Genomic DNA, 26153 nt, shown 5'->3' with positions numbered 1-26153 from the left:
TAACTTCTCAAATCAATGAAGAGTACCAGGTAAAGGATCCTAATACGAAAAGGCACTTGGAAAAAACACGTGAGCATCTTAGGCAATTTCTTGAAACCGAGGTCAGGCACATAACTCAAAAACTTAACAGCAGAGCCGATGCCCTCTCCAAGTTAGCAAGTACCAAGCCTGGAGGAAATAGCAGAAGTCTGATACAAGAGACTCTCCAGGAGCCCTTAGTTATGAAGACGGATAACAAATTGGATGTTTTACCTGTTTCGGGCTTAAACCTCGGATGGATGACCCTGTTAGTCGAATACTTGAAATTCGACATTCTTCCAGAGGAACAGAGGAAGCCAAGAAACTTCAGAGGGAAGCATAGAACTACATTTTGGTACAAAATGTTCTTTATAAAAGAGGGATATCTACACCATTGTTAAAGTGCGTCCTGACCTCTAAGATAGAGGAAGTCCTGGAAGAAGTGCACAATAGCATTTGTGGGAATCACCTCGGAGCAAAGTCTTTAGCCAGGAAGGTGATCCGAGCTGGGTTCTTTTAGCTGACCATAAAAAAGGACTCCACCGACTTCGTTAAAAAGTGCCAACCATGTCAGATGCATGCTAACTTCCACGTCGCTCCCCCTGAGGAGCTCATTAGTGTAACCTCTCCCTGGCCTTTCGCGAAATAGGGATTGGACCTACTCGAGCCCTTTTCCCAAGCTCCTGGATAGGTCAAATACCTGATTGTAGGAGTGGATTACTTCACCAAGTGGATAGAAGCAGAACCACTGGCCACTATCACAGCTTAAAGAAGTCGGAGGTTCCTGTACAAGAATATCTTTATCTAATTTGGAGTCCCTCATTCCATTACCACAAATAATGGTACACAGTTCACCGACACAACATTCAGAAATCTGGTAGCTAGTATGAATATCAAGCATCAATTCACATCAGTAGAGCATCCTCTAGCCAATGGGCAGGCAGAAGCTGCCAATAAAGTTATATTGGCATAATTAAAAAAGAGGTTGCAGGACGCAAAGGGAGCTTGGGTTGAAGAGCTCCCTTAAGTGTTATGGGCTTATAGAACAACACCTCACTCCGCGACTGGGGAGACACCCTTTCGAGTTGCATATAGAATAGAAGCCATGATCCCAGTAGAGATAAATGAGCAAAGTCCAAGGGTAAGGTTTTACGACGAAGTCGGAAACATTCAAGCCCAAAAAGAAGAACTCGAGCTACTCCCAGAAGTCCAAAAACAAGCACAGAAAAGACAAGCAGCGTTAAAGCAAAGGGTGGCAATTAGATATAATTAAAAAGTCATTCGAAGAAGTTTCACCACAAATGACTTAGTCCTAATACGAAATGACATCGGAGTAAACAAGTCGGGAGAACAGAAGCTTGCTGTAACTTGGAAAGGACTTTTCAAGATAACTGAAGTCTTGGGAAAAGGCTATTACAAGATATCCGACTTGAATGGAGCCGAGCTTCCCAGGTCATGGCATGCTTGCAACTTAAAAAGATATTATAGCTAGAAGCGTACTTCGTTCCCTGATGTACTCTTTTTTCCAATTTCATGGTTTTTTCCGAGAAGGGTTTTCCTGAAGGGAGTTTTAATGAGGCATCAAAGCGGGGGTCTAGGGGCAAGAACTCAATTCTTTTAGTAGCAAAAGCATTTCGTGTAACATAGGTTTCTTAATAAAATATTATTTCCTTTTTAAATTCCATTATTTCTACGACACGCATTGACTTAAGCTCAATAAAACGCGAAAATCCGTTGCCCGACCTACATGGTTGGCAAGATGAAGCGACGAGGTACAAGTCGGTGTAAAGAGGGTATAAAAGATGATCACAAAAAACTCAGATGTAAACGACTTATAAGTTGGTAAGCGCCCGAGCAAAACAAAATGCATTGCAAAAATAGCCTAACTTATGAAAACGACTCAATAATAAAATTAAGATTGAGGACTTGCACTAAGTAATGGAAAAGGGAAGTCCTTTAAAAATCCAAAGTAAGGGCTATCCAAAAGCTTTCACGAAAGCCTCTCGAAGAGCCCAACAGAAGAGAAAAATCTTGATAAATACAAGATACTTAATGAAGGGTTACGTTAAAGCCTCATAAGCAATAACAAATGAGCCATGTTACGAAGACGAGCCCAATGAAATCTTAAAAAAGAAAGGATAAAATGATAAGGAGCTTCGAAAGAGCCTCATCAACTCCATAACCGTCGTAAGATCAAGACCAACATAATAAATCTTTGAAGGAAAATTCAAAAACCTTTCAAAATTACCCACAACCACTTAAGAGCAAAAGATAAATCCTATTAAAAAGGATAAATAAATGAAATAAGAGTTGTTAAAAAATCCTTTCCAAAAGGATCAATGTCAGCAGCAAGCATACCAGAGAAATATCAAAATATAAATAAAAGTATTCATAAAAAAGCTCCCACAAGTCAGGCTGACAATGGCCAAAAGTATAGGTTAGGAAATTGATTATCAAAATGGAATTGGCATTGTAAGTATAGTCCTAACCCAACAAATTAACCATCAATCAAATAATAAATTCAATACAAAATAACCGAGAGTATTTAACTCCCAGGTCGTCTTTCCTAGGAGTTGTAATGAAATGTACAATTATTGGCTATTAGAGGAGAGCATGGGGATTTGGGAATGAAAGCAAGAGAGCAAGAAAATGTAAATAACAAGAATTGAAACAAGTATGCAAGGAATTAAATGGAAAGCAATTAAAGCAATGAAAATGAAAATTAAATGCTAAAAAAAGACTCTTGGCAAGAATTGGGGAATTTAGGTTTCTTATCCTAGTTATGGACCACAAACATGACAATTGTGTGGAATCAATCCAAACTAGTCAATCCTCCTTGAGAATTAGTCAAAAGGTGTAATTGATCTCAATCATAAGTCCAAGTCAACTCACTAATTACTTAGTGAAAGACTAGCGTCAATGGAAACCAAACCAATTAACTATTCTCACACAATGCGGAATGGACATCCACAACTCAATTCCACCCAACACCCAATTTCTCAACCAAGAGTGTGAAAACTACACATGCAAGGAATTAAACATTAAAGTAATAAAAGTCAAAAGCAATTAAAGACGAGGAAAGGAAACTTTAAATGCAAGAAAATATCTTGGCAAGTAATTGAGAGCTAAGGCTACCTATCCTAGTCATTGACCACAAACACATGATGATTATGAAGAGTTAATCCTACTTAGTCAACCTTACATCGAAGATAAGTCAAATAGGCATAGTTAATTTCAATCCCTAAGTCCTATGTCAACACTAAGGGGTCACATAGAGTCAAGGGAGACCAAATCATCTAACTACTCTAATATATCAAACAAGAATGGACATCAATGACTCAAGGATCACTAAAGTCAACAATTTCAAGCCAAGAGTGAAGAAAAACTAAGTGAAAAATAAGCCAAGCATTTTAGCAAACACTTGGTGTGCATGAAAATAAAATAATAGTAAATTGCATAGAAAATAAAAGCTAACTACCAAAAGTAAGAAAATCATAACAACAACTAAAGAAAGCATTAAATGAACATAAAACATAAATTGCATTAATTTAAAGTAAAATTAACAAAGAGTGTTCATAACATAAAAATGGCAAGATAAAGAAAATAACAAAAGAAATGAAGAAGAACAAAGATGCAATAACAATAAATGACAAGGAAAAGTAAAGGAAAGCAAGAATTAAAAGTAGAAATTACAAGAAATTAAACTGAGAAACCCTAATTCTAGAGAGATGGAGGAGCTTCTCTCTCTATAAACTAAGAGAAAACATCATAAAAACTAAACCTAATTGCCCCTCCTTCATTCCTTTTCACTTTGGCCTTAAATAGCTTCAGAAAATGAGTTGGAATGGGTTTTGGAGGCCCAAAAATCGCCCCAAGCAATTTGCAATTAATGACCTACGTGCATGCATGCGTGCATACGCACGACCCACTGTGCGTACACACGGTTGCGCAGAATTCCCATCGTGCGTACGCATGACATTTGGTGCGTATGCATCCTTGCACGAAGTCACCGTTGTGCGTACGCACAGATCACTGTGCATACGCACCCTTGCTGCAACTTCCAAACTCCATTTTCTTCATGCTTTCTCCCCTTTTGGATGCTCTTTGTTCACTTTCTTCAATCCAAACTTGCCTTAAAAATCTGAAATCATTTAACAAACACATCATGGCACCAAATGGGATTAAGGTGAATTAAAATTGACCAAATTAAGCACAAAAGAGTATGTTTTCACTTTCAAGCACAATTTAGGGAGAAATCTCAAAAGCATGCTATTTGGATGAATAAATGTGGGTTTATGTGATGAAGTCCACTCAAATCAAACCGAAATATATCGTAAAATATGGACTCATCAATTCCCCCACACTTAAATAATAGCATGTCCTCATGCTATACACAACCAAAGGAGATGAATGAAAGGGTAAACGTCTTATTGAATGCAACTATCTATATGCATGCAGGTATGTATATACTATATATACCTATATATACTATAGTATCCTATTGAATTGGTGAAAATAAACAATCAAATTCCCAAGCAAGTATATAGACATGTAGGGCTAAGCAATTCAATGAAATCAAAATCTAAAGAATTGATTCATCCATTAAAAAGAAGCAACTTTCAAGAACACATGATAAGAAATGTGGAGACATAGAATTGAGTAATTGAACCCTCACTAGGTGTGTATACACTCTCAACGCTCGGTGTTTAGGGTCAATTCACTCAAGTCTCCTCTAATCATGCTTTCAAGGATTTACTTTTGGTGCGGAATTTTAAACCACAAACTAATCGGCAAGTGCACCGGGTCGTACCAAGTATTATCTCAGGTGAGTGAGGGTCGATCCCATAATGATTGATGGACTAAGCAACAATGCTTAAGTGATTTACTTAGTTAGACAAACAGAAATGGTGTTTGAGAGTTCAAAAGCATTAAAAAGTAAATTCAGAATATCAGAAGGCAGGCAGTAAATAAGTTGTGAAATATATATGGAGAAACAGTTAATGCTTCAGAGTTATCTATTTTCCAGATTGACTTTTCTTACTAATTATTTTAATCAAGCAAGATCTAATTCATGGCAAACTATATGTGACTAAACCCTAATTCCTTAGATCTTTTTAGTCTCCTCTAACTCTCATCAACCACCAATTCCTTGGTCAATTAATTTCAATTAGAGGGTGAAGTTCAATTCTAGTTATATGCCACAGAAATCCTAATTACCCAAATATAAGAGGATTATATGTCACGTATCCTGTTAAGTCCAGAAAATTAGAAATTTAGGAGAATATGTTTTCAAGCTGTTGTTCAAGTAAAGAGCTTTTCCAAGTTATACAAGAACTCAATTAGAAAGAGGGTCATACTTTCGTTCTACCCAATTTCATAAAATAAAGAACGAAAACGCTTCTTGAATTATATGAATCAATACATGAATTAAAATAGAAAAACAATAGAATCAATCCATACAATAGACAGAGCTCCTAACCTTCACAGTGGAGGTTTAGTTGCTCATGGTTCAGAGTGGAAACTAGGATTCTCTTAAACTGTAAATTGTGAATAATATGGAATAGAAGAGAAGTTTCTTTTCCCTTTTATATCTAATCCTAATTAATTTAAAAATATATTTTATAAAACTAAAATAATATCTTTTCCTATTTTAAAATAAAATACAAATTTAACCAAAATTAATTAAACCATGCGTGCAGCCTTTGGAAGAAGATTGGGAACCACTGGTATTATCAGGATTCATACTGAACTTGGAAATTTCCAAGTTCAATGTGGAGGAGGCAGTGGCGTCTTTAGCGTGTTCCTTTGAATCCACGCTGAACTTGCCTTTTCCCAAGTTTAGCGTGGAGAAGGCAGCGTGTGCTTCCCTGGGAGTTCTTAAATCCACGCTGAACTTGGCAAGAACCAAGTTCTACGTGGAGGATGCAGAGGTTGCTGGAGGTGGAATGTGCACTATTATATATCGTTGGAAAGCCTTGGAAGTTAGCTTTCCAATGTTTTTAGAATCACGTCAATTGGACCTTTGTAGCTCAAGTTATTTCCGTTTGAGTGCAAGGATGTCAGGATTGATAGCATCATTCGCTTTCTTCCTTTCCTGCTACAAAACTCCGTCAAATCCCTCCGAATGCTACCTGAAATAAATAGAATTGTGCAAAACTCAAAGTAAATGAGACTAATCTTAAATATGCTCTAAATCCCTATTCCTCATACATCAACATCCCTTGATTCAAATTCAAATATGCTCTATTTATGTCATTCATTCAGAATCACAAATAATACCACCACATTTAAGTAAATGAGACTAATCTTAAATTTAAACTCAATCTCTCATGCGATATATCACCTTTTCCTTTTCTTTTTGATTTCAAGCTCAATGAGTAATACATGAGACACTCTTTTTCAGCATAAAAAAAAGTAAATTAAACTAGAACCTAGGAATTGAAATAACAACTGATCATGCAGTAACAAAATAAGCGAAAAACAGGAACCTAATCATAATAAAAAGGGAGAAAATATAGAATGAAAGGAACTTAACCACCTCACTTATCCTAGTGACCATCTCATTCTTCTAGTTGTGCTCCTCCGTGGAGATGATTCGCCTCCCTTTGGTGTCATTAAAATAAATAGAAAATCCACAAGTGAAGCGACAACACCAAACTTAAAAGTTTGCTTGTCCTCAAGCAAAGAAGAACTGAAAATAGAGAGAGACATAAAAAGACAGACGGAGGAGTAAAAACAAATATTAGTGTAAAAAAATAGAATAATAAAAGGACAAGAGAAGTGAAAATAATTAAAAGATATATATAATTTTTTTTGAATGATATGTATTTATTTTTTTTATTATTTTTTATAAGGTATTTATATATATATATATATATATATATATATATATATATATATATATATATGTTCGTTACCTGGGGTTCTCGGGTAATCGGGTTGTCGATGAATGGTGATGGAGAGAGAGAGATCCTGGGCGAGTGCGGAGCGGATACCGGCAACGTTGGGGAGCGAACGGAGTGAGGGGGTGGCCACCTACAAAGACACTCCGACGATCAAGTCAGAGTCCGTACTGAGGGTGGCAGAGTTAGGTAAGGATGTGACGTACCTTGGGGGGAGAGCTGTCCTCTCCCCTTATATAGCGTGTTGGGTGGGCCTAGTGGTGGCTTGGCCCATTGGTGGAGAGTTTGAGCTGTCACTTTCCACGCATGCGGGTCATCCGTACTAGGGGGTCGGTACCTCAGGCACCGACCCTGGGGGTTCCGACCCGGCTAATAGCGCGGTTGAGGTGGTTGGTCTCTGGGTCGGTTATGGCTAACCGACTCGAAGGGATCCGTTAGGGCTCCTTTGGGCTTGGGTGGGGCGGTGCCCCGACCCGGCGGCTTCTTGGGCTGGACTGTCAGTCCGTAACAGTGCCCCCAACGCGTTAGCCTCGAGGTCCGAGACTCGTGGCTGGGCGCGTTCGTCGTGAGCTCTTCTTTTTCCCGGCAGTTCGCGGGTGACGCTTTGTTTTTCTTTCGCGTTTGGTCGCTTCGATTTTCGTGCCACTTTTTGGTTTTGGCGCTGAGCATTTAATGCCCGTCGCTTCGTTGTTTTGAAATTTTTGGTGAAATGGCAGTTATGCCCCTATCCTTTAGGTGCTCCTCCTCGGCGGTTACGCTTTTCTTGTCTTGCTTTTATTTCGTAACCCCCACTCCTTTCTTTTACTATTCTTCCTCTCTTCTCCGCAAGTTCTTCAGTGTTGTTGCCTCTTTTGTTCGTACTGCTGCTGTTGCTTGAAGCATCTTGCTCTTTGCTTTCTTTGCAATCTCCTGTTTTTTCTGGTGAGTTTTCTGTTCGTTCTTCCCTTGTTTCAATTGTTGCTTTATTTCTGGCGCTTTTGCTTTGTTGCATGCTTGGATCTTTTGCGTTTCTTGTTTGTTTTTCCTTTTTAGAGGGGGTGCCACTGGGTTTTTCTTTGGTTTTGCTCGCATTTCTGGGTTTTCCCTGGGTTTTGCTTGTATTTCTGGGTTTTTCCTGGGTTTTTTTGCTTGCATTTCTGGGTTTAGGGGGAGATTCGTAGCTTCCTTTTTCTCTTTCTTGTTTTGAGGGTTTCCGACTTCCCGTGTTGACTTTAGTGGTGCCCCCAATGTAGGTATGGACGATCGTCTTGCTTCTTCGAGCCAGGTCCAGCGCCCCCTGGCCGACTTTATCGACCACTATGCTTGGGTTTCCTCTGACGTGAAGGATACCCCTTCCAAGGTGACTAGGGAAAGTCTCCAGAAGTTACGACAAGCTGGACTCTTATTTGGGGGGGTCCCGAGGAGGCGCTTTACCAGATCTTTGTCCCTGCTGCTCGTGAGCGCGTGTGCCATAAGAATTTGGCTTCCCCAACAGTTGTTGATTGGCTGTGGGTTTACGAGCCTATGTTCACGACTTTAGGGCTTCGTCTGCCTTTTTCCTCTTTTATTATGGGCTTGCTGAATCGCTGTGATGTTGCACCGTCGCAACTTCATCCGAATAGCTGGGCCTCCATTCGGTGTTTTGAAATGGTCTGCGAGTTCCTCGAGCTTCCGATCTCAGTGAACATCTTTCTTTACCTCTTCCTGCTCACGAACCCTTCTAGCCAGGGGAAGGCTAAGAAGGGTTATATGTCTTTTAGGGCCCAACAGGGGCGTAGGATTTTTGGTCTCTTTGAGGACTCCTTTCACGGGTTTAAGTCTACCTTTTTTAAGGTTAGACCGGTAGAAAAGCATCATCCTTTTTGGCTCTCGGCTGAGGGAGCTCGTCTGATCCCGACCTATTGGAGATTTGGTGCGGGATCTGATTATCTTATCAAAGTATCTTATGACTGGTTGAATAAGGAGGATCGTAGCATTGCTGACATTCTGTTATCTATTTTTGGTGAAAAGAATCTTAATCCTCGCTTGCTAATGGGAGACCGGGAAGCCGGTCGGTCGTATGTTGGTGGGTTATCTCTTCCTTGCACTTGTGTTTCCCCCCCCCCCTTTTTTTTATTGACGTCTTTCCCTTCTCCTTTGTTCACAGTTTCCATGGCTGGCGGGAAGAAAACTTTAGCTGACTTGATGAGTCTCATTAAGGGAAATGAGGAGGGTGAAGGTGACTCTCCATCGAACCCTCCAGCGGGCCAAGGGCAGGAGGAGGTTGGTGAGACCGGGGAGACCGGAGATCGGGCGGCCGAGACCGGCCCGGTTCACCAGGGAGATGCTGTCCCTCCCGAGAAGGTTGAGGAGGTTTCTGATGTGGGGGTAGAGATTTTTGAGGATGACTTTGGTGATGAAGAACTGAGACTTGTGGGAAATGTTAAGAAGAGAAAACGGGACACCGGCAAGGCCCTTTCTGTTATGGAGAAGAACTTCGATACCGGGGGCTTCATCGAGTCTCAATTGCTCTCCGGCACCGAGGAGTATTTCTATGAAGCCGACCTCTCCGGGCAGGCTAGGTGGATCCATCGAAGTCTCCTCCATGCTGCTGCTATCGCCAAGAAGGTTGAACCTGTCTTGGGTAGCTATCACGCCATGGAGGTGAAGCTTAGGAATTCCCAAAAGGATTTGACGGATTCACGGTCCCGGAAGGAGTCTCTAAAAACCAAGCTGTCTGACTGTGAAAAGAAACTTGAGAAGGATGCTAAGGAGATTAATAGGTTGGTGGATCGGGACATGGCTTTAATGAAGGACCTGAATGCCTCCCGTGGTGAGACTGCAGCCGTGAAGAAAAGGGTTGAGGAGCTGGAAGAGAAGTTGAAGTTGTCTGAGAGTTCGGCAGAGGCGGCTGCTCAGGAGGTAGCGGCCCTAAAGAAGAGAAACAAAGATCTTGTCAGGGGAGCTCGTGATGCTGTTAAGCTGACCGAGGAAGGGATAAAGCTACAGGTGGCGGTGCTGGCTCCCGACCTTGATCTCTCTCAGGTTGGCGCGATGAAGACTGTGGAAGGTGGGAAGATTGTTGACATCCTTTGATTTGTTAGGATCTAACTTTGTTTATTTTGTAATGTTCATCATTTTGGGCCCGTTGGTGGGCGCCTTTTAGTTGTATTTGAACACTTCTAGTGCTTTTTGTTGGACTTTATTCGGGCCATCGTGGTCATTGCTTTTTATTCCGTATATTCGGGCTGTCGTGGCTTTTTTGCTTTTGTTCGTTTATTATCGTTTTTGCTTTTCTTTGGGTCGTTTTTTGGTCCCTTATGGTTCCCGAGGTGATCAGTCCCGGGTCACCGTTAGGTCGACCGTTTCACGCTGCATTTTATTTGAGGCTTGGATAGCATGAACTTGAAAAAGATAAACTTATCATACTGTTAGACAAAGGGATTTGTAATGCATAAACAAATTTAAACAAAGGTAGGTATTCACATAAAGCATAAAAGAAATCGTAAAAGCGGAACATGGGAACGGGGGTTGGGGTCACGTTGGCCGCCCCTTCTTACGAGTAAAACCTTCTGAGGTTCGCCATGTTCCATGTTCTCGGTACTTCATTTCCATTCAACCTTTCTAGCTTGTAGCTCCCTTTGCCGAGGACTTCTTTTACTCTGTAAGGTCCTTCCCAGTTTGTGGCTAGCTTGCCTTCTTCTGGTGTCGGTGGGCCTATGTCGTTTCGTCGTAGGACCAGGTCGCCTTCTCCCAGGTTTCTTTTCAGTACTTTGCCATTGTATCTGAGGGCTACTCTCTGCTTGATAGCTGCTTCCGCCAGGTGCGCCATTTGCCTCGTCTCGTCGGCTAGGTCTTTTTCGACGACCTCGCTACTCCCACCGAGGAGCAGCCTTGGACTCGGTTCCCCGATCTCGACTGGGATGACGGCGTCGACCCTGTACGTAAGTCGGAAAGGGGTTTCTTCGGTGGATGACTGGGGGGTGGTCCTGTACGACTATAGTACTGGGGCTAGTTCTTCTGCCCATGAGCCCTTTTTCCCATTGAGTCGTTTTTTCAACCCCTTTAGGATAACTTTGTTGGCCGCTTCAACTTGGCCGTTGGTTTGAGGGTGTTCGACTGAGGAGAACTTTTGCTTGATCCCTAGTCCTTCCAAGAATCCTTTGAACTTCTTGTCGGTGAACTGGGTCCCGTTGTCCGATATGACGGCTTCCGGTATCCCGAATCTTGTGACCACTTGTTTCCACATGAACTTTTGGCAGTTCGCTGCGGATATGCTGGCTAGTGGTTCTGCTTCTACCCACTTGGTGAAATAATCTATTGCTACTATTAAGTACTTCACCTGCCCGGGTCCTGGGGGAAATGGGCCTAGGAGGTCGACTCCCCACTGGGCGAAAGGTCGGGGGGCCAACATTAGATTGAGTTCCTCAGGAGGCGCTTTGTGGAAGTTGGCATTCTCCTAGAATTTTTACACTTCTTTACGAATTCCTGAGCATCTGACATCATGGTGGGCCAGTAGTATCCTGCCATGATGATTTTCCTTGCTAGAGATCTTCCCCCGATATGGTGACCACAACACCCCTCGTGTACCTCCTTCAGGACGTAGTCTGTCTGGTCAGGACGCAGGCATTTTAATAGTGGTTAGTGGAGCCCTCGCTTGTACAGCTGTCCCTATATGATCGTGTACTTGGGGGCCTCCCTTTTGATAAATTCTGCCTCCTTTTGGTTGGGAGGTGTTTCTGCGTGCTCTAGATATCGGGAGATCGGGTCTAACCACGAGGGCGGGTTTGGAGCTTGGGTTGCGCACATGACGATCGCAGGTTCTGTTGCCAGCCCTTGTATTAGAGATCTGTTTCCCGTGCCGGGTTTAGTGCTTGCGAGCTTGGAGAGGAGGTCGGCTCGGGCGTTCCTTTCTCTAGGAACATGCTGGATTGTTACTTCCTTGAAGCCTTTGCATAGTTCTTTTACTTTTTCCAAGTATTTCTGTAGCAGCGCGTCCCTAGCCTGATAGCTGCCGTTTACTTGGGAAGTGACGACTTGGGAGTCGCTGTTGACTTCCAATCTTGATGCTCCGACTTCTTTGGCTAGCATCAGTCCCCCTATCAAGGCTTCATACTCGGCTTGGTTGTTGGAGACTGGAAATTCAAACTTGATGGATTGCTCGAAGGCTATGCCAGCCGAGTTCTCGAGGATGATTCTAGCTCCTCCGAACGTTTGATTGGATGTTCCGTCAACATGGAGCTTCCACCGTGTGTTCGATACGTCGGGTGCTTCCCCTGTGACCTCTACGAGGAAGTCGGCCATGGCTTGGGCTTTGATTGCTTGCCTTGGTTCATACTGTAAATCGTATTGGGATAGCTCTACTGCCCATGCCATCATCCTTCCCGCCAGGTCGGGTTTCTGGAGGACTTGTCGGATGGCTTGGTCGGTCCTTAGGATGATTGTGTGTCCTTGGAAATATTGTTTCAGTCTTTTTGATGAGATTAGTAGGGCATAGGCTAGCTTCTCCAGCTTTGTGTATCTCGTCTCTGCCCCTTGAAGTGTTTTGCTGATGAAGTATACTGGCCGTTGGGTCTTATCTTCCTCTCTGACTAGTACTGCGGCCATTGCTTGCGTGGTCACGGCCAAGTAGAGGTATAGGGGCTCATCTTTCCCGGGTTTGCTGAGTACGGGAGGTTCCGAGAGTATCCTTTTAAAGTGCTCGAATGCCTCTTCGCACTCCTGGGTCCATTCAAAGGTGATTCCTCTCTTCATTAGGTTAAAGAACGGGGCGGCTCTTTCCGCAGATGCTCCGAGGAACTGAGATAGGGCTGTGAGCCTCCTGGTCAGCCGTTGTATGTCTTTGATGCACCCAGGACTTGTCATTTTGAGAACGGCTTTGCACTTATCCGGGTTGGCTTCCACACCTCTCTGGGTTATCATGTATCCTAGGAATTTTCCTGCTTCCATGGCGAATGCGCATTTGAGCGGATTGAGTCGTATTTTGTATTTTCTTAGTGCCTCAAAGACGGCCTGGAGGTCTTTTATCAGTTGGCCTGGTTCTACCGTTTTTACGAGTATATCATCGACATATACCTCCACCGTCTTGCCGATGAGGTCGTGGAAGACTCTGCTCATCAATCTCTAGTAGGTGGCCCCTGCGTTCTTTAGTCCAAAGGGCATTACTTTGTAGCAGTAGGTGCCCCCTGGGGTTATAAACGCAGTTTTGTCCTCGTCAGGTCGGTGCATTGGGATTTGGATGTATCTGGAATAGGCGTCCATGAAGCTGAGAAATCGATATCCCGCTGCCGAGTCTACCAAAGTGTTGATGTTGGGGAGGGAAAAAGAGTCCTTGGGACATGCTTTGTTCAGGTCGGAGTAGTCTACGCACATCCTTCATTTCCCACTGGCTTTCCTGACCAAGACAACGTTGGACAGCCATGTCGAGTACTCGAGTTCCTTGATGAACCCTGCTTCTAGCAGCCCTGTTGTTTGCTTAGCGACTTCCTCAGCTCTTTCCTGCGACATCTTCCTTCTTCGCTGGGCTACCGGTTTGGCTCCGGGTTTTATGGCCAGTCGGTGGGACATGACTTCGGGGTCCAACCTCGGCATGTCGGATGGGGTCCACACGAAGAGGTCGCTGTTTGCCCTTACGACTTCCATGAGGGGGCCTTTTAGTTCATGGGGAAGATTCCTGTTAATGAAGGTGAATTGCTCTACCGACTTCCCTATCTGAAATTTTTCCATGTCTCCCTCTGGTTCAGGTCTTGGTTTGTCCTCTATTCGGGCATCCAGGTCTGCTAGGAACACGCCAGCTGCTTTTTTGGACTCTCTCCTTAAGGAAAGACTGGCGTTGTCGTAAGCGACTGCCATTTCTAGGTCTCCCCTTATGGAACCAACCGTTCCCTTGTCCGTTATGAACTTCATTGTTAGGAACTTGGTGCATATTACGGCTGAGAACTCGTTGATGGTCTTCCTCCCTAGGATGATGTTATAGGCAGTGGAGTCTCTTAGGACTACGAAATCTGCCATAACCGATCTCCTGGCATTGCCAGTTCTTAGGCTGATTGGGAGGGAGATCGTCCCGTCGGGTTTGATAAAATTGTCGCCGAGTCCCATGACTCCATGTTGGTGCTTTTGGAGGTTGGATTCCTTGAGTCCCATGGCGTCGAAGACGTTTCTGAATAGGATATTTGAGTCGGCTCCCGTGTCGACGAGGATGCGCTTGACCAGTCCCGTTCCAATCATTGCTGTGACTACCATGGGGGGGGGGGTTCTCGGGAAGGTCATTGAACCATTTGTCTTCTGGGCCAAATGATATAGTGGGGGGCTTCCTGCTGGCAGTGGGGCTCTTTGTTGAGATGGAGAGCACCCGGGAATCTTTCCTTGTTGCTGATTTGGACTTAGGGGGACTATCTCGTCCAATTACGATGTTAACCACAAAGGCTGGGTTGTTGGCGTCCCCTGGAGGTTCTTGCCTAGGCTTGACGGCCCGATTTCGGTCTTCCTCGGAGTGTTCTCTTTCCCGTCTCCTCGGCTCCCTAATGAGCTGGGAGAACTCGTTTAGTTTCCCTCCCTGATGGCTTGTTCCAAGGCATCTTTGAGGTCAAAGCAGTCATGGGTCTTGTGACCAAACCCTTTGTGGTAATCGCAGTAAAGGCTTTTGTTGCCTCCCGTTCTCTCCTTCAGGAGTCTTGGTCTGGATAGGATTCCTTTGTCTGCAATCTGCTGGTAGACCTCTACTATAGGCGCCGTGAGTAGCGTGTAGTTCGTGAACCTCTCTACTCGTGGTTGCTTGGGTAGTTTGTTTGGGGTGCTGTCTCTAGGAGTTTCCTTGTACCTTTCAGTCTGGTGCGCATGCCGAGGTGGCGGGTTGGGTGGCTGCCGTTTATTGGCCGCCACAACCTGGCTGACCTCTTTGTCATTGATGTACTCCTTGGCTATGCTCTGGATTTTTTGCATGGTCCATACGGGCCTGGTTGTTAGGTGTTTCCTAAAGTCCTCATTCAATAGGCCGTTCGTTAGGCATAGGCTAGCGACCGAGTCCGTGAGGCTGTCGATTTCCAGGCACTCGTCGTTAAACCGGTCCAGGAACTTCCTGGTTGGTTCACCGGGTTTCTGGGTGACCCCTAACAGGTTGATCGGGTGTTTCGCCTTTGCTATGCGCGTCGTGAACCGTGCTAGAAACTTCTGGGAGATGTCTGCGAAAGTCGTGATAGATCCTTGTGGGAGAGTGTTGAACCACCGGATTGCCGGGCCGACCAGTGTTACAGGAAATGCCCGACATCTGACTTCATCGCCTACTCCTTCCAGATTCATTCTTGCTTCGAAAGCCGTGACATGTTCCTGGGGATCCTTGGTCCCATCATACCTCATGTCCGTTGGCTTATCGAAGTTCCTCGGGAGCCGGACCTTGAGGATTGAGGGATGAAAAGGGGTTGCCCCTATGATGATGGGGTTTTCTCTCTTACGGTCCTCCTCTTTCTGGGACCCCCAACGGCCTTCCGACTTGCTTCGGGTGGGTCTGGAGGTCGCTTGTGTGTGTGTCTCTTCGTGCCTTGTTAGGCTTCTTGCTTGGCTGTTGTGTACATGTGAGGGGGAGTGGGTGCGGGCGTGGGACTGGCTAGCGCCGCTGTGTGGGTGGCCAGCGTTTCCCTGGGATTGGTCCCTTGCCGCCAGCTCCCGCTCCAAGTTCTGAACCCTGTGCCTGAGTTCTTGCATGATCCTGGCGCTGTCGGCTCCTGTCCCACCGAAAAGACGGCGCCTCTCGGGGGTCTGGGTATACATTTGGTTGGGCTGAACGGACGGCCTCGGGTGCTCGGCGTTCCGGGCCGTCGAGCTCGCTCTACTCAAGCGGGCTCTGCCACCTTCGCGGAGCTCCTCTGAGGTGATGTACCGCTCCATGTCTGCGTCGGGATCCCCACAGATGGCGCTAATGTTCGTTACCTGGGGTTCTCGGGTAATCGGGTTGTCGATGAATGGTGATGGAGAGAGAGAGATCCTGGGCGAGTGCGGAGCAGATACCGGCAACGTTGGGGAGCGAACGGAGTGAGGGGGTGGCCACCTGCAAAGACACTCCGACGATCAAGTCAGAGTCCGTACTGAGGGTGGCAGAGTTAGGTAAGGATGTGACGTACCTTGGGGGGAGAGCTGTCCTCTCCCCTTATATAGCGTGTTGGGTGGGCCTAGTGGTGGCTTGGCCCATTGGTGGAGAGTTTGAGCTGTCACTTTCCACGCATGCGGGTCGTCCGTACTAGGGGGTCGGTACCTCGGGCACCGACCCTGGGGGTTCCGACCCGGCTAGTGGTGCGGTTGAGGTGGTTGGTCTTTGGGTCAGTTATGGCTAACCGACCCGAAGGGATCCGTTAGGGCTCCTTTGGGCTTGGGTGGAGCGGTGCCCCGACCCGGCGGCTTCTTGGGCTGGACCGTCAGTCCGTAACAATATATATATATATATATATATATATATATATATATATATATATATATATATATATATATATATATATATATATATATATATATACGTATATATACGTATATACAGGCAGTGGCGGAACTTGAAATAAAATTTTGGGGGGGTCAGATAAAAAATAATTGTCAAAATTTTTTGATATGGACCCATTTAAGATAAGCTCGTCTAATCTCATCTTTCTGGTTTATGATATTGCCAAATTTAAAGCCGTTTTTTAAGATCTCGTTCCAAAAAGTTAAGGTTAAAGTCATCAGATGTAACTTTTTGAACTTTTGAAGGTTATATCTCACTTTTTTCGTGATTCATTAAAGTAGAAGAACTATCTACAGGTGTTGATATTGTAAAAGTTATATATTCTCCTTTTTAAATATTAGCCTTTCTCTTAAAAACTGTATCATTCTTTGATTTTTCATTATTATTTTATATAAAAATTTGAATATATATCCTGTAAAATATGTAAAGAAGAAGTTAGAAGAACAAATATTAAAATTTATAATATTTATTGAATTTTTTTTATCAATTTATACAAATACAATAATATTAATACTTATTGAATATTCTATTATTTTTTATCGTATAAAAATTTAAATTAAATAAATAGTAAAATATAAAATAATATTAAATTAAATAAATAAAAAAGATGTAATTTTTTATATTTGAACTTAAAGATAAAGAGAGTGTTGTTTATTGAACTTATTAGATACTTTAACTCATAGTAAAGTATTTAAGTCAATTAAACTATTTTTTATCTTTTAAAAAAATACTACTAAATTTTTTATAAAATGTTTAGGGGGGCCATGGCCCCCCTTTGTCTGAACTAAGCTCCGCCACTGTATACAGGGGGGTAGTAATAGATATATATGTTGTATATATATATATATATATGTTATACAATAGGGAGGGGGGATCACGGGTATGGTGGGGGAAAGAGAAAGGGGATCATGTGACTATAGTACCACGCTGAACTTGAATAAAATGAAGTTCGGCGCCACAGGCTCTCTGTGTGGTATTCCTTTTCTACGTTGAACTTGGTGCTGACCAAGTTTGGCGCAGCCCCTCACCTTATATATATATATATATATATATATATATATATATATATATATATATATATATATATATATATATATATATATATATATATGTTTTTTCTTTTTTTTTTAGAATTATTCACGCTGAACTTGGGAGGAGCCCAATTCAGCGTGGACCTTCCTGAAGCAACTCCCAATTGATACTCATATCCCACGCTGAACTTGAGATATTCCAAGTCCAGCGTGGATCTTGGCTCCTTGCACGCTAAGTACGTCGTTCTCCACGCTGAACTTGGCGTGGGTCTTCAACCAAAAACACGCCAGTTACGTCGTTCTCCACGCTGAACTTGGAATTTCCCAAATTCAGCATGGATCTTGTCTCTCAAACACGCTGTTTACGTCGTATGCCACGCTGAACTTGGAATTCTCCAAGTTCAGCGTGGACTTGGCAGAAGCACTCACCCAAGTTGCACGCACACTCCACGTTGAACTTGGAAAATTCCAAATTCAGCGTGGAGTTGGCAGAATTGACCTTTTCCAAAATGTTCAAAAATTCTTCTAAGTGTCCGGTTCCTATTCAAAAAAATTTCTACATGATCAAAACACACGTAAAATAAAGGAAAATAGTAAAAACTCAATAAAATTTGAAACAAATAATATAATCAATGCAATGAAAAAATAAAATAAAATAAAATAAAATAACAAAGGATACGAAATTATCGGGTTGCCTCCCGACAAGCTTTTCTTTACCGTCACTAGCTTGATGGTCAGCTCCTCTAAGGAGGAGGATCATAGGGGCTCAGCTCTTCACCCCTTACTGTGAACTTCTTTCCTGTGTCTCCATAAATTAGCTCAATATGCTCCAGAGAAAGGGTTCTGTTTACTGTATAAATCCACATTGGATTGCTAGTCAACACCATTTTCATTCCTGGGGAGAAACCTTCAGTGGGGAACTTTTTGTTTCTCTATCCCCTGGGTACTTTCTTCTTTTTGGGGGCCTCCTCCTTGGTGGATGATGCATTCTCGATACCAAACTTAGGTTTGATGTCAGGAGGAATTTTATTGATTGTCACTAAAGGGGGTTTGAGCTGCAATTTCTGCTGTGCATCATTAGGGGGTTCTTGAAGGTTTGGATCAATAAGCTCAGTCTGCATGCACCTCTCTTCTTCACCTGCTGAATGTATATATTTGAAGACGTTAAAGACTAGTTGCTCATCATGCACTCTAAGCACTAATTCACCCACTTCTACATCAATTAGAGCTCTCTCAGTGGCTAGGAAGGGTCTTCCTAGAATTATAGAGGCATTCTCATCCTCCCCTGTGTCAAGAATCACAAAATCTGCTGGGAGGAAGAACTTACCCACTTTGACTAAGATATTCTCCACTAATCCGTATGTAGGCTTTATAGATTTGTCTGCCATCTATAATGCTATCCTTGTGGGTTGTGCCTCTTGGATTTGCAACTTCTTCATCACAGACAGGGGCATTAAATTGATGCTTGCTCCCAGATTACATAATGCTTTCTCAAAGGTTGTGCTCCCAATGGTGCATGGAATTTGAAAGCTCCCTGGATCCGACATCTTCCTTGGCAAGTTATTCTGAATGATGGCACTACATTCCTGAGTTAGGACCACTGTCTCATCTCCCTTTAAAGGCTTCTTCTTTGACAACAACTCCTTCATGAATTTGACATAGAGAGGCATTTGCTCCAAAACCTCAGCAAAAGGAATATTAATTTGCAACTTTCTGAAGACTTCCAAGAACTTTAAAAACTGCTTGTCCTTGGTCTCCTTTTGAACTCTCTAAGGATATGGCATTTTAGGCTTGTACTCAGGAGCCTTTGACAATGTAGGATAAGTGTCAAGAGATTCTGGGAATGGGTTGTCCGCACGCTTTGGAGGGACGTGCTCTACTTCTTCCTTCTTCTCCTCTGGAACTTCTTTTTCAACTGGCTCCTCATTAACTTGTGCTTCCGTACTTCACACTTGTCCACTTATCAAGGTGATAGCCTTGCATTCCTCTCTTGGATTTGGAATTGTGTTACCAGAAAGGCTATTAGTGGTCCTCTGATCAATTTCATTAATTTTTGTGGCTAATTGAACCATCTGAATCTCCAAGTTCTTGATGGATGCTCTGGTTTTCTGTCTAAAACTTGCCAATATTGCTTCCAAATTATTGTTCTGCTGGGGCTGAAAAGTTTCTTGTTGAGATGACTGAAACTGGTGGTTATTAAAATTATTCTGTTGAAAACCACCCTGAGAATTATTATTAAAATTCTGTGGCCTCTGAGATTGCTCTCTCCACCCAAAATTTGGGTGATTTCTCCACCCCTGATTGTAGGTCTTAGAATAGGGATCATTATTGGAATTTCTAGGAGCACTCCCCATGTAATTGACCTGTTCAGAAGAAAATTAAGCATAATCAAAATTTTCATTTTGTATAAAATTACCTGTCATGTCATAAGAGACTACTCGGGGTGCATTTTGAGTGTTGACAGTTGAAACTTGCATTCCACTCAACCGTTGAGTAATCAGATTTAACTGCTGAGACAAAAGCTTGTTCTGAGCAAGAATGGCATCAACAGCTTCCACTTCCAAAACACCTCTCTTCTAAGAGGTCTCAGAGTGCAAAGGATTCCTGTTGGAGGAATATAAGTATTGGTTGTTAGCAACCAACTCAATAAGCTCAATAGTCTCCTCTGGTGTCTTCTTCATGTGCAAAGAACCACCTGTAGAATTATCCAAACACATCTTGGACATTTCACATAAGCCCTCATAAAAGATATCCAGCTGAGTCCATCTAGAGAACATGTTCGGAGGGCATTGCCTAGTCAGTAGCTTGAATCTCTCCCAAGTTTCATAAAGGGTCTCACCATCTTTCTGTTTAAAAGTCTGAACCTCCACTCTTAACTTAGTCAGCTTTTGAGGTGGGAAAAATTTAGTCAGAAATCCAGTGACAACCTTATCCCAAGTATCCAGACTCTCCTTCGGTTGAGAATCTAACCACAGTTTTTCTCTATCCCTCACAGCAAATAGGAATAGCATGAGTTTGTACACCTCAGGGTTCACTCCATTGGTCTTCACAGTGTCACAAATATGCAAAAAATCATAAATAAACTGATTTGGGTCTTCCTGAGGAAGTCCATGATACTGACAATTTTGTTGTACAAGAGTAACTAGCTGTGGCTTCAGTTCAAAGTTGTTTGCAGTTATAGGCGACACCACAATACTTTTTCCATAAAGATCTGCAGTAGGAGCGGTGTAAGAGCCAAGCACTCTTCTGGGTTGCTCATTCCCAACTGGATTTGCCATCTTGGCATTAACAGCATTATTATGATCCATAGTGGACTCTGCAGCCTTGTACAGTCTTGCTTGTTGTAAACGCCGCCTAAAAGTTCTTTCAGGTCCAAGCTCAAAGTCTAAAAGAGGTTCTTTGTCCCTGTTCCTGCTCATAAACAGACAGAAAATAAGAAAAGATGGGAATCTCTACGTCAGAGTGCAGAGAATTCCCATTGAGGTAACCTGTGTAAAAGAAATAAAATAAAACAACTAAATAATTAAAGCCGAAAAATTTCAAAAATTATAAAAAAATAAACATAAAATTTAAAATAAAAATAACTAGGGGACACCAAACTTAATTTCAGAAATTAAAGAAAAATATATGATAAAATTTCTCTCTTTTTTTTTTTAAATTGAAGACAAAAATAAAACAAAACTAATAGAATATAGAAAAAAATAATGGAAGGAAACAAAAATGAAAAAAAAAGAAAATGAAAATAAAAAGGAAAATAAAAAAAAAGGAACGCCGTAAGTTTTAAAAAAAATCAAAAGAAAAAAATATAAAACCAAAGAGGGGACAGGGGAATGGAAACGAAAAATAAGGAAAAATAAAGGAAAAGAAAAAAATGAAAATTAAAAATTAATAATACTAAAATAAAATTAATTAAAAGAAAAATTATCTAATCTAAGCAATCAAACAATTGATAGGTGTTAATCACAGTCAATCTCCGGCAACGGCGTCAAAAACTTGGTTCGAAATTTTAAACCACAAACAAACCAGCAAGTGCACCGGGTCGTACTAAGTAATATCTCAGGTGAGTGAGGGTCGATCTCACGATGATTGATGGACTAAGAAACAATGGTTAAGAGATTTACTTAGTTAGACAAACAGAAATGGTGTTTGAGAGTTCAAAAGCATTAAAAAGTAAATTCAGAATATCAGAAGGTAGGCAGAAAATAAGTTGTGAAATATATATGGAGAAACAGTTAAAGCTTCAGAGTTATCTATTTTCCGGATTGACTTTTCTTACTAACTATTTTAATCATGCAAGATCTAATTCACGGCAAACTATATGTGATTAAACCTAATTCCTTAGACCTTTTTAGTCTCCTCTAACTCTCATCAACTGCCAATTCCTTGGTCAATTAATTCCAATTAGAGGGTGAAGTTCAATTCTAGTTATATGCCATAGAAATCCTAATTACCCAAATATAAGAGGATTATATGTCACGTATCCCGTTAAGTCCAGATAATTAGAAATTTAGGAGAATATGTTTTCAAGCTATTGTTCAAGTAAAGAGCCTTTCCAAGTTATACAAAAACTCAATTAGAAAGAGGGTCATACTTCCGTTCTACCCAATTTCATAAAATAAAAACAAAAACAGTTCTTGAATTATATGAATCAATACATGAATTAAAATAGAAAAATAATAGAATCAATTTATACAATAGACAGAGCTCCTAACCTTCACAGTGGAGGTTTAGTTGCTCATGGTTCAGAGTGGAAACTAGGATTCTCTTAAACTGTAAATTATGAATAATATGGAATAGAAGAGAAGTTTCTTTTTTCTTTTATATCTAATCTTAATTAATTTAAAAATATTTTTTCTAAAACTAAAATAATATCTTTTCCTATTTTAAAATAAAATACAAATTTAATCAAAATTAATTAAACCATGCGTGCAACCTTTGGAAGAAGATTGGGGACCATTGGTATTATCAGGATTCACGCTAAACTTGGACATTTCTAAGTTCAGCGTGGAGGAGGCAGTGGCGTCTTTAGCGTGTTCCTTTGAATCCACGCTGAACTTGGCTTTTCCCAAGTTCAGCGTGGAGAAGGCAGCATGTGCTTCCCTGGGAGTTCTCAAATCCACGCTGAACTTGGCAGGAACGTGGAGGATGCAGAGGTTGCTGGAGATGGAATGTGCACTAATATATATCGTTGGAAAGTCCTGGAAGTTAGCTTTCAAATGCCGCTGGAATCACGTCAATTGGACCTTTGTATCTCAAGTTATTCCCATTTGAGTGCAAGGAGGTCAGGATTGACAGCATCATTCGCTATCTTCCTTTTCTGCTACAAAACTCCGTCAAATCCCTCCGAATGCTACCTGAAATAAATAGAATTGTGCACAACTTAAAGTAGCATCCATAGTGGCCAAAAGATATTTAAATTTTGATAAACTTAGCAATTCAAGTACAAATTCACAAGGAAAAGATAGATAAGATGCTCCCGCATCACTTTTCATCTAACAATCAACAAATATGTGATGTATGAATGCAAGTATCATGAGGTCTTTATAAGGTTGTAATGGGGTTGGGGCAAGGGTAGGATGAGTATATGGCTAAGTGGACTAAAGGATTGAATCTTTGATTAGCTGAAGTATCCAACTCAACCTATATCAATCAAATCACAATAATGCATCCTTGCTACCCATTACTTCTTTTCACGCACATATTCATGCCTTAGTTTTTATTCCAAACACATATGCATTTCTTATTCCAATTTTTTTTTCATTTCATTTTTTTCATCATCATTTTTTTTCTTTTTGTTTTTTATTCTTTTCTATTTCTTTTTCTTTTTTTTCTATGACAAATGCATATGGTTAAAGCAAATTGAAACATGAATGTGCACTCATTTTTTAAATTTTTCAATAATTACCCAAAACAAAATTTTTCTCTACCAATACTTTCCAAAATTTCTCCCACACTTAAATGACACATACTCCTCAACTTAAGCTAATCAAAGAAGCAATTCAAGGTAATTCATAGTTTTTCACTTAAGGTTGCAATGTGGTGATATTACAAACAATGGGGTTAAATAAGGCTCAAAGGGGTTAACAAAGGTAGATGCAAGGGTAGGTCCATATGGGTGAGTGAGTTTAATTCAAAAAATGGCCTCAATCAAGCTAAATGCACTTCAAAACATCAATCATTGAAAATAAAGAATCAAGCAAAACCAAGATTATAATCATAGAAGAGATATAACACACAATAAACAAAATTAATGGTTAAAATGTGTAACCACTCAATATAGCTCAAAAGCTCACAAGGTATTTGTTCTTTACTCTTCTATGTTCCATAAAGAGATCATTCAAGCAAGTTTGAAAATAATTTTCTCAATCAATTCAATAGAATTCCCCTGAAACAAAATTCTTGAAAAATCCTTGTTGTTTTTCACCAAAATTATTTCCTATATGTATGTATGTATGTTGTGATAGATGCAATTTTCAAAATTTTCCTAGTTCTTTTCCTAATTTTCAACAAGCAAAAATTAACATGAATAATTAGGACAAAATTGAACTAGGCACTATACTATTCACATCATCCAATCACACTTCTATCTATTTAAAATATATACTACGAAAAAAGATGCAAAAAATACAACATGCGATAACTATGGATGAACTAAGATGTATATATATACTAGAAGAAAATGCGATGCAACAATCAAAAACACTCCAAATATATACAAAAAACCTAATAAAAGAAACAAAAATAAAGTGCAAAGTGTTTGGGAAAAGAAAGTTTACACCCCCAAAATGACGAGTCCTTCCCCACACTTAAGCGTTGCACGGTCCTCCGTGCACAAACACAATCCGGGGGTTGTCTCTCAAGAGCTCCACTTTCGGTCGGTGGATGCGGGGGCTTGGGTTGTGTAGAAATCGCCAAGTCCAATTCATGCTCGGCATATCCCTCCTTGATGTCCTACTCCTCTACCGGCTCCTCGCCTTTATGTCTCATCCTCAAAAAGAATGGATAAAGTATAGTTAAGAATCATAGGGCAAGTAGCACAAAAAGGTAAAGGAGAGAGTAAATAAGCATCTAAGTGAGAAATTTTGCATAGTGGTGTGGTATGATGAAAATGATGAGCCATATGTGTATTCCAATTATGCACGCGGTTAGAATACACACAACGGTCAGTTAAAATGTCATTCATACCATCAAAAAGTAAGAATGAGTTCCTCAATTAAATTTCCTAAGATGCAATCAATGAGTAAGCATCAATTAAGCACATGAAAACTTAGGTAACAACAATCAATAGTGAATTGAATGTAGGAATTATTGGATATTGAAGTTGTGCAAATGAAAGAGAAAAATTGATATAATAGCACAACAAACAATAACCAATGTAATGATGAAACGAAAATTACTTATTCATCCTTAGGAAAAATCAAATAATCACATGGTTAAGGTGTTTGTTACAAAAAGTGACAAGTCTTGATGGGAATCAAGTCAAGTCAACTCAAACAAATGCAAAGCATTAACAAGAAACAAGGACCTCGTGATGTGATTATATTGACTTAAAAAAACAATGATGAACAAGCAATTCGATTCAATTCACTAAATTCATTATGCACTTATAAAAATTTCACCTAATACGCAACATGTAAATGTGCAAATCCAATTAGGTGTTAGTAACTTAAGGCAAAGTATAAGTGTATGGATAAAATTCAATCAAGCAATCCAATCAATATTAAGCAAACACTTGCAACTTATTTAATTAATAAACAACTAAAGCAACACTAGTATAATTGCTAAAAATGAAATACAAACAAAACAAAGTAAAGCAAGTAGAGAAGAGGGTAAAAGTAAGAGAAGAGAGAGGTGGAAGAAAGAAGAAGAGAGAAGAGAAGAAAAAGAAAAGAAGCATAAAAGTGAGAAAGCAGGGGCGTGCGTATGCACACTAGGAGAAAAAGGGAAGGTGTGCGAGCACACACTCTATGCGAGCGCTCCTGGTAGAAGAGGAATCAAGACGTGTTCATGCGCACGGGGCTGTGCGCACGCACAGAAGGCCTTTTTTTTAAGGACATGGAAAGGATCATGTGTGCGCGCGCACACAGGTCTGTGCACGCGCACAGAGCAGAAAGGGGAGGGGTTCCCACGCACAGGCTGTGCCAACGCTCCCACCAGAGTGGTTGCAAGTTGGCGTGTGGACGCATAAGACTGTGGGGCCACACAGAGAGTGCGAAAAAGGGCATGTGTGCGTACGCACGAGTAGGTACGCACGCACAGGTCACAGAAAACAGAGGAATGTGCGCACACAAAGCGTGCTGGCGCTGCGAACAGTAGGCATAAAGGCTTGTGTGTGTACGCACAGGTGGGTGCGTACGCACAGGAAGTGAAAAATTGTTGTTGTGTGCGTGCGCACAAGGGTGTGCGCACGCACATGCCCTGTTTTTCCCAAAATATTTTCTTTAAAATCAAAGGTACTGGTGGACGAAATTGTGATCACATTAATGTAGTACTCTTTGTTATTGTATGGAATCATTATTATGGCTCTTTACTATGTGTGGACACAACTCCGTTCAACTAACCAGCAAGTGTACTGGGTCGTCCAAGTAATAAACCTTACGTGAGTAAGGGTCGATCCCACAGAGATTGTTGGCTTGAAGCAAGCTATGGTCACCTTGTAAATCTCAGTCAGGCGGATTTAAACATGATATTTTATTAGATTAAAATAAACAATAAAAGGGATAGAGGTACTTATGTAAATCATTAGTAAGAATTTCA

The 26153-nt window shown here is 41.4% G+C and overlaps 3 protein-coding genes and 1 non-coding gene across 4 annotated transcripts; 2 read left to right on the top strand and 2 right to left on the bottom strand.

Moving 5' to 3' along the window:
- The first annotated feature begins 8468 nt into the window (after positions 1 to 8468).
- LOC148549401 (uncharacterized) lies at positions 8469 to 9974 on the top strand. The gene has a single exon (XM_088495738.1). The coding sequence runs from the start codon at positions 8469 to 8471 to the stop codon at positions 9972 to 9974; it is 1506 nt and encodes a 501-aa protein (XP_088351864.1).
- Positions 9975 to 10434: 460 nt separating this feature from the next.
- LOC148549400 (uncharacterized) lies at positions 10435 to 11292 on the bottom strand. The gene is made up of 2 exons (XM_088495737.1): positions 11048 to 11292; positions 10435 to 10816 (listed from the first exon to the last, which is right to left on the bottom strand). Exons 1-2 carry the CDS (start codon positions 11290 to 11292, stop codon positions 10435 to 10437), a joined length of 627 nt encoding a protein of 208 aa, XP_088351863.1.
- Positions 11293 to 13253: 1961 nt separating this feature from the next.
- On the bottom strand, positions 13254 to 14120 carry LOC148549399 (uncharacterized). Its single transcript, XM_088495736.1, has one exon. The coding sequence runs from the start codon at positions 14118 to 14120 to the stop codon at positions 13254 to 13256; it is 867 nt and encodes a 288-aa protein (XP_088351862.1).
- A 6046-nt stretch (positions 14121 to 20166) lies between these two features.
- LOC148549398 (small nucleolar RNA R71) lies at positions 20167 to 20275 on the top strand. The gene has a single exon (XR_015898859.1). It is a non-coding gene; the product is annotated as a small nucleolar RNA R71 (small nucleolar RNA).
- Positions 20276 to 26153: the final 5878 nt, after the last annotated feature.

Source organism: Arachis ipaensis, chromosome B8 (genome assembly GCF_059453495.1).
Source record: "Arachis ipaensis isolate K30076 ecotype BB chromosome B8, ASM5945349v1, whole genome shotgun sequence".
In the NCBI taxonomy this organism is placed as follows: domain Eukaryota; kingdom Viridiplantae; phylum Streptophyta; class Magnoliopsida; order Fabales; family Fabaceae; genus Arachis; species Arachis ipaensis.
The sequence above is the reverse complement of the archived record's forward strand: the minus strand, read 5'-3'. Positions and strand labels throughout refer to the sequence as shown.

Excerpts from the sequence above, each read along its gene's own strand:
- LOC148549401 (XM_088495738.1), top strand. The coding sequence starts at position 8,469 with ATGGGCTTGCTGAATCGCTGTGATGTTGCACCGTCGCAACTTCATCCG.
- LOC148549400 (XM_088495737.1), bottom strand. The coding sequence starts at position 11,292 with ATGTTGGCCCCCCGACCTTTCGCCCAGTGGGGAGTCGACCTCCTAGGC. Across the intron at positions 10,817-11,047 it reads ACCCAGTTCACCGACAAGAA|GGTCGACGCCGTCATCCCAG; the intron begins GTTCAAAGGATT and ends ACTTACGTACAG.
- LOC148549399 (XM_088495736.1), bottom strand. The coding sequence starts at position 14,120 with ATGGTAGTCACAGCAATGATTGGAACGGGACTGGTCAAGCGCATCCTC.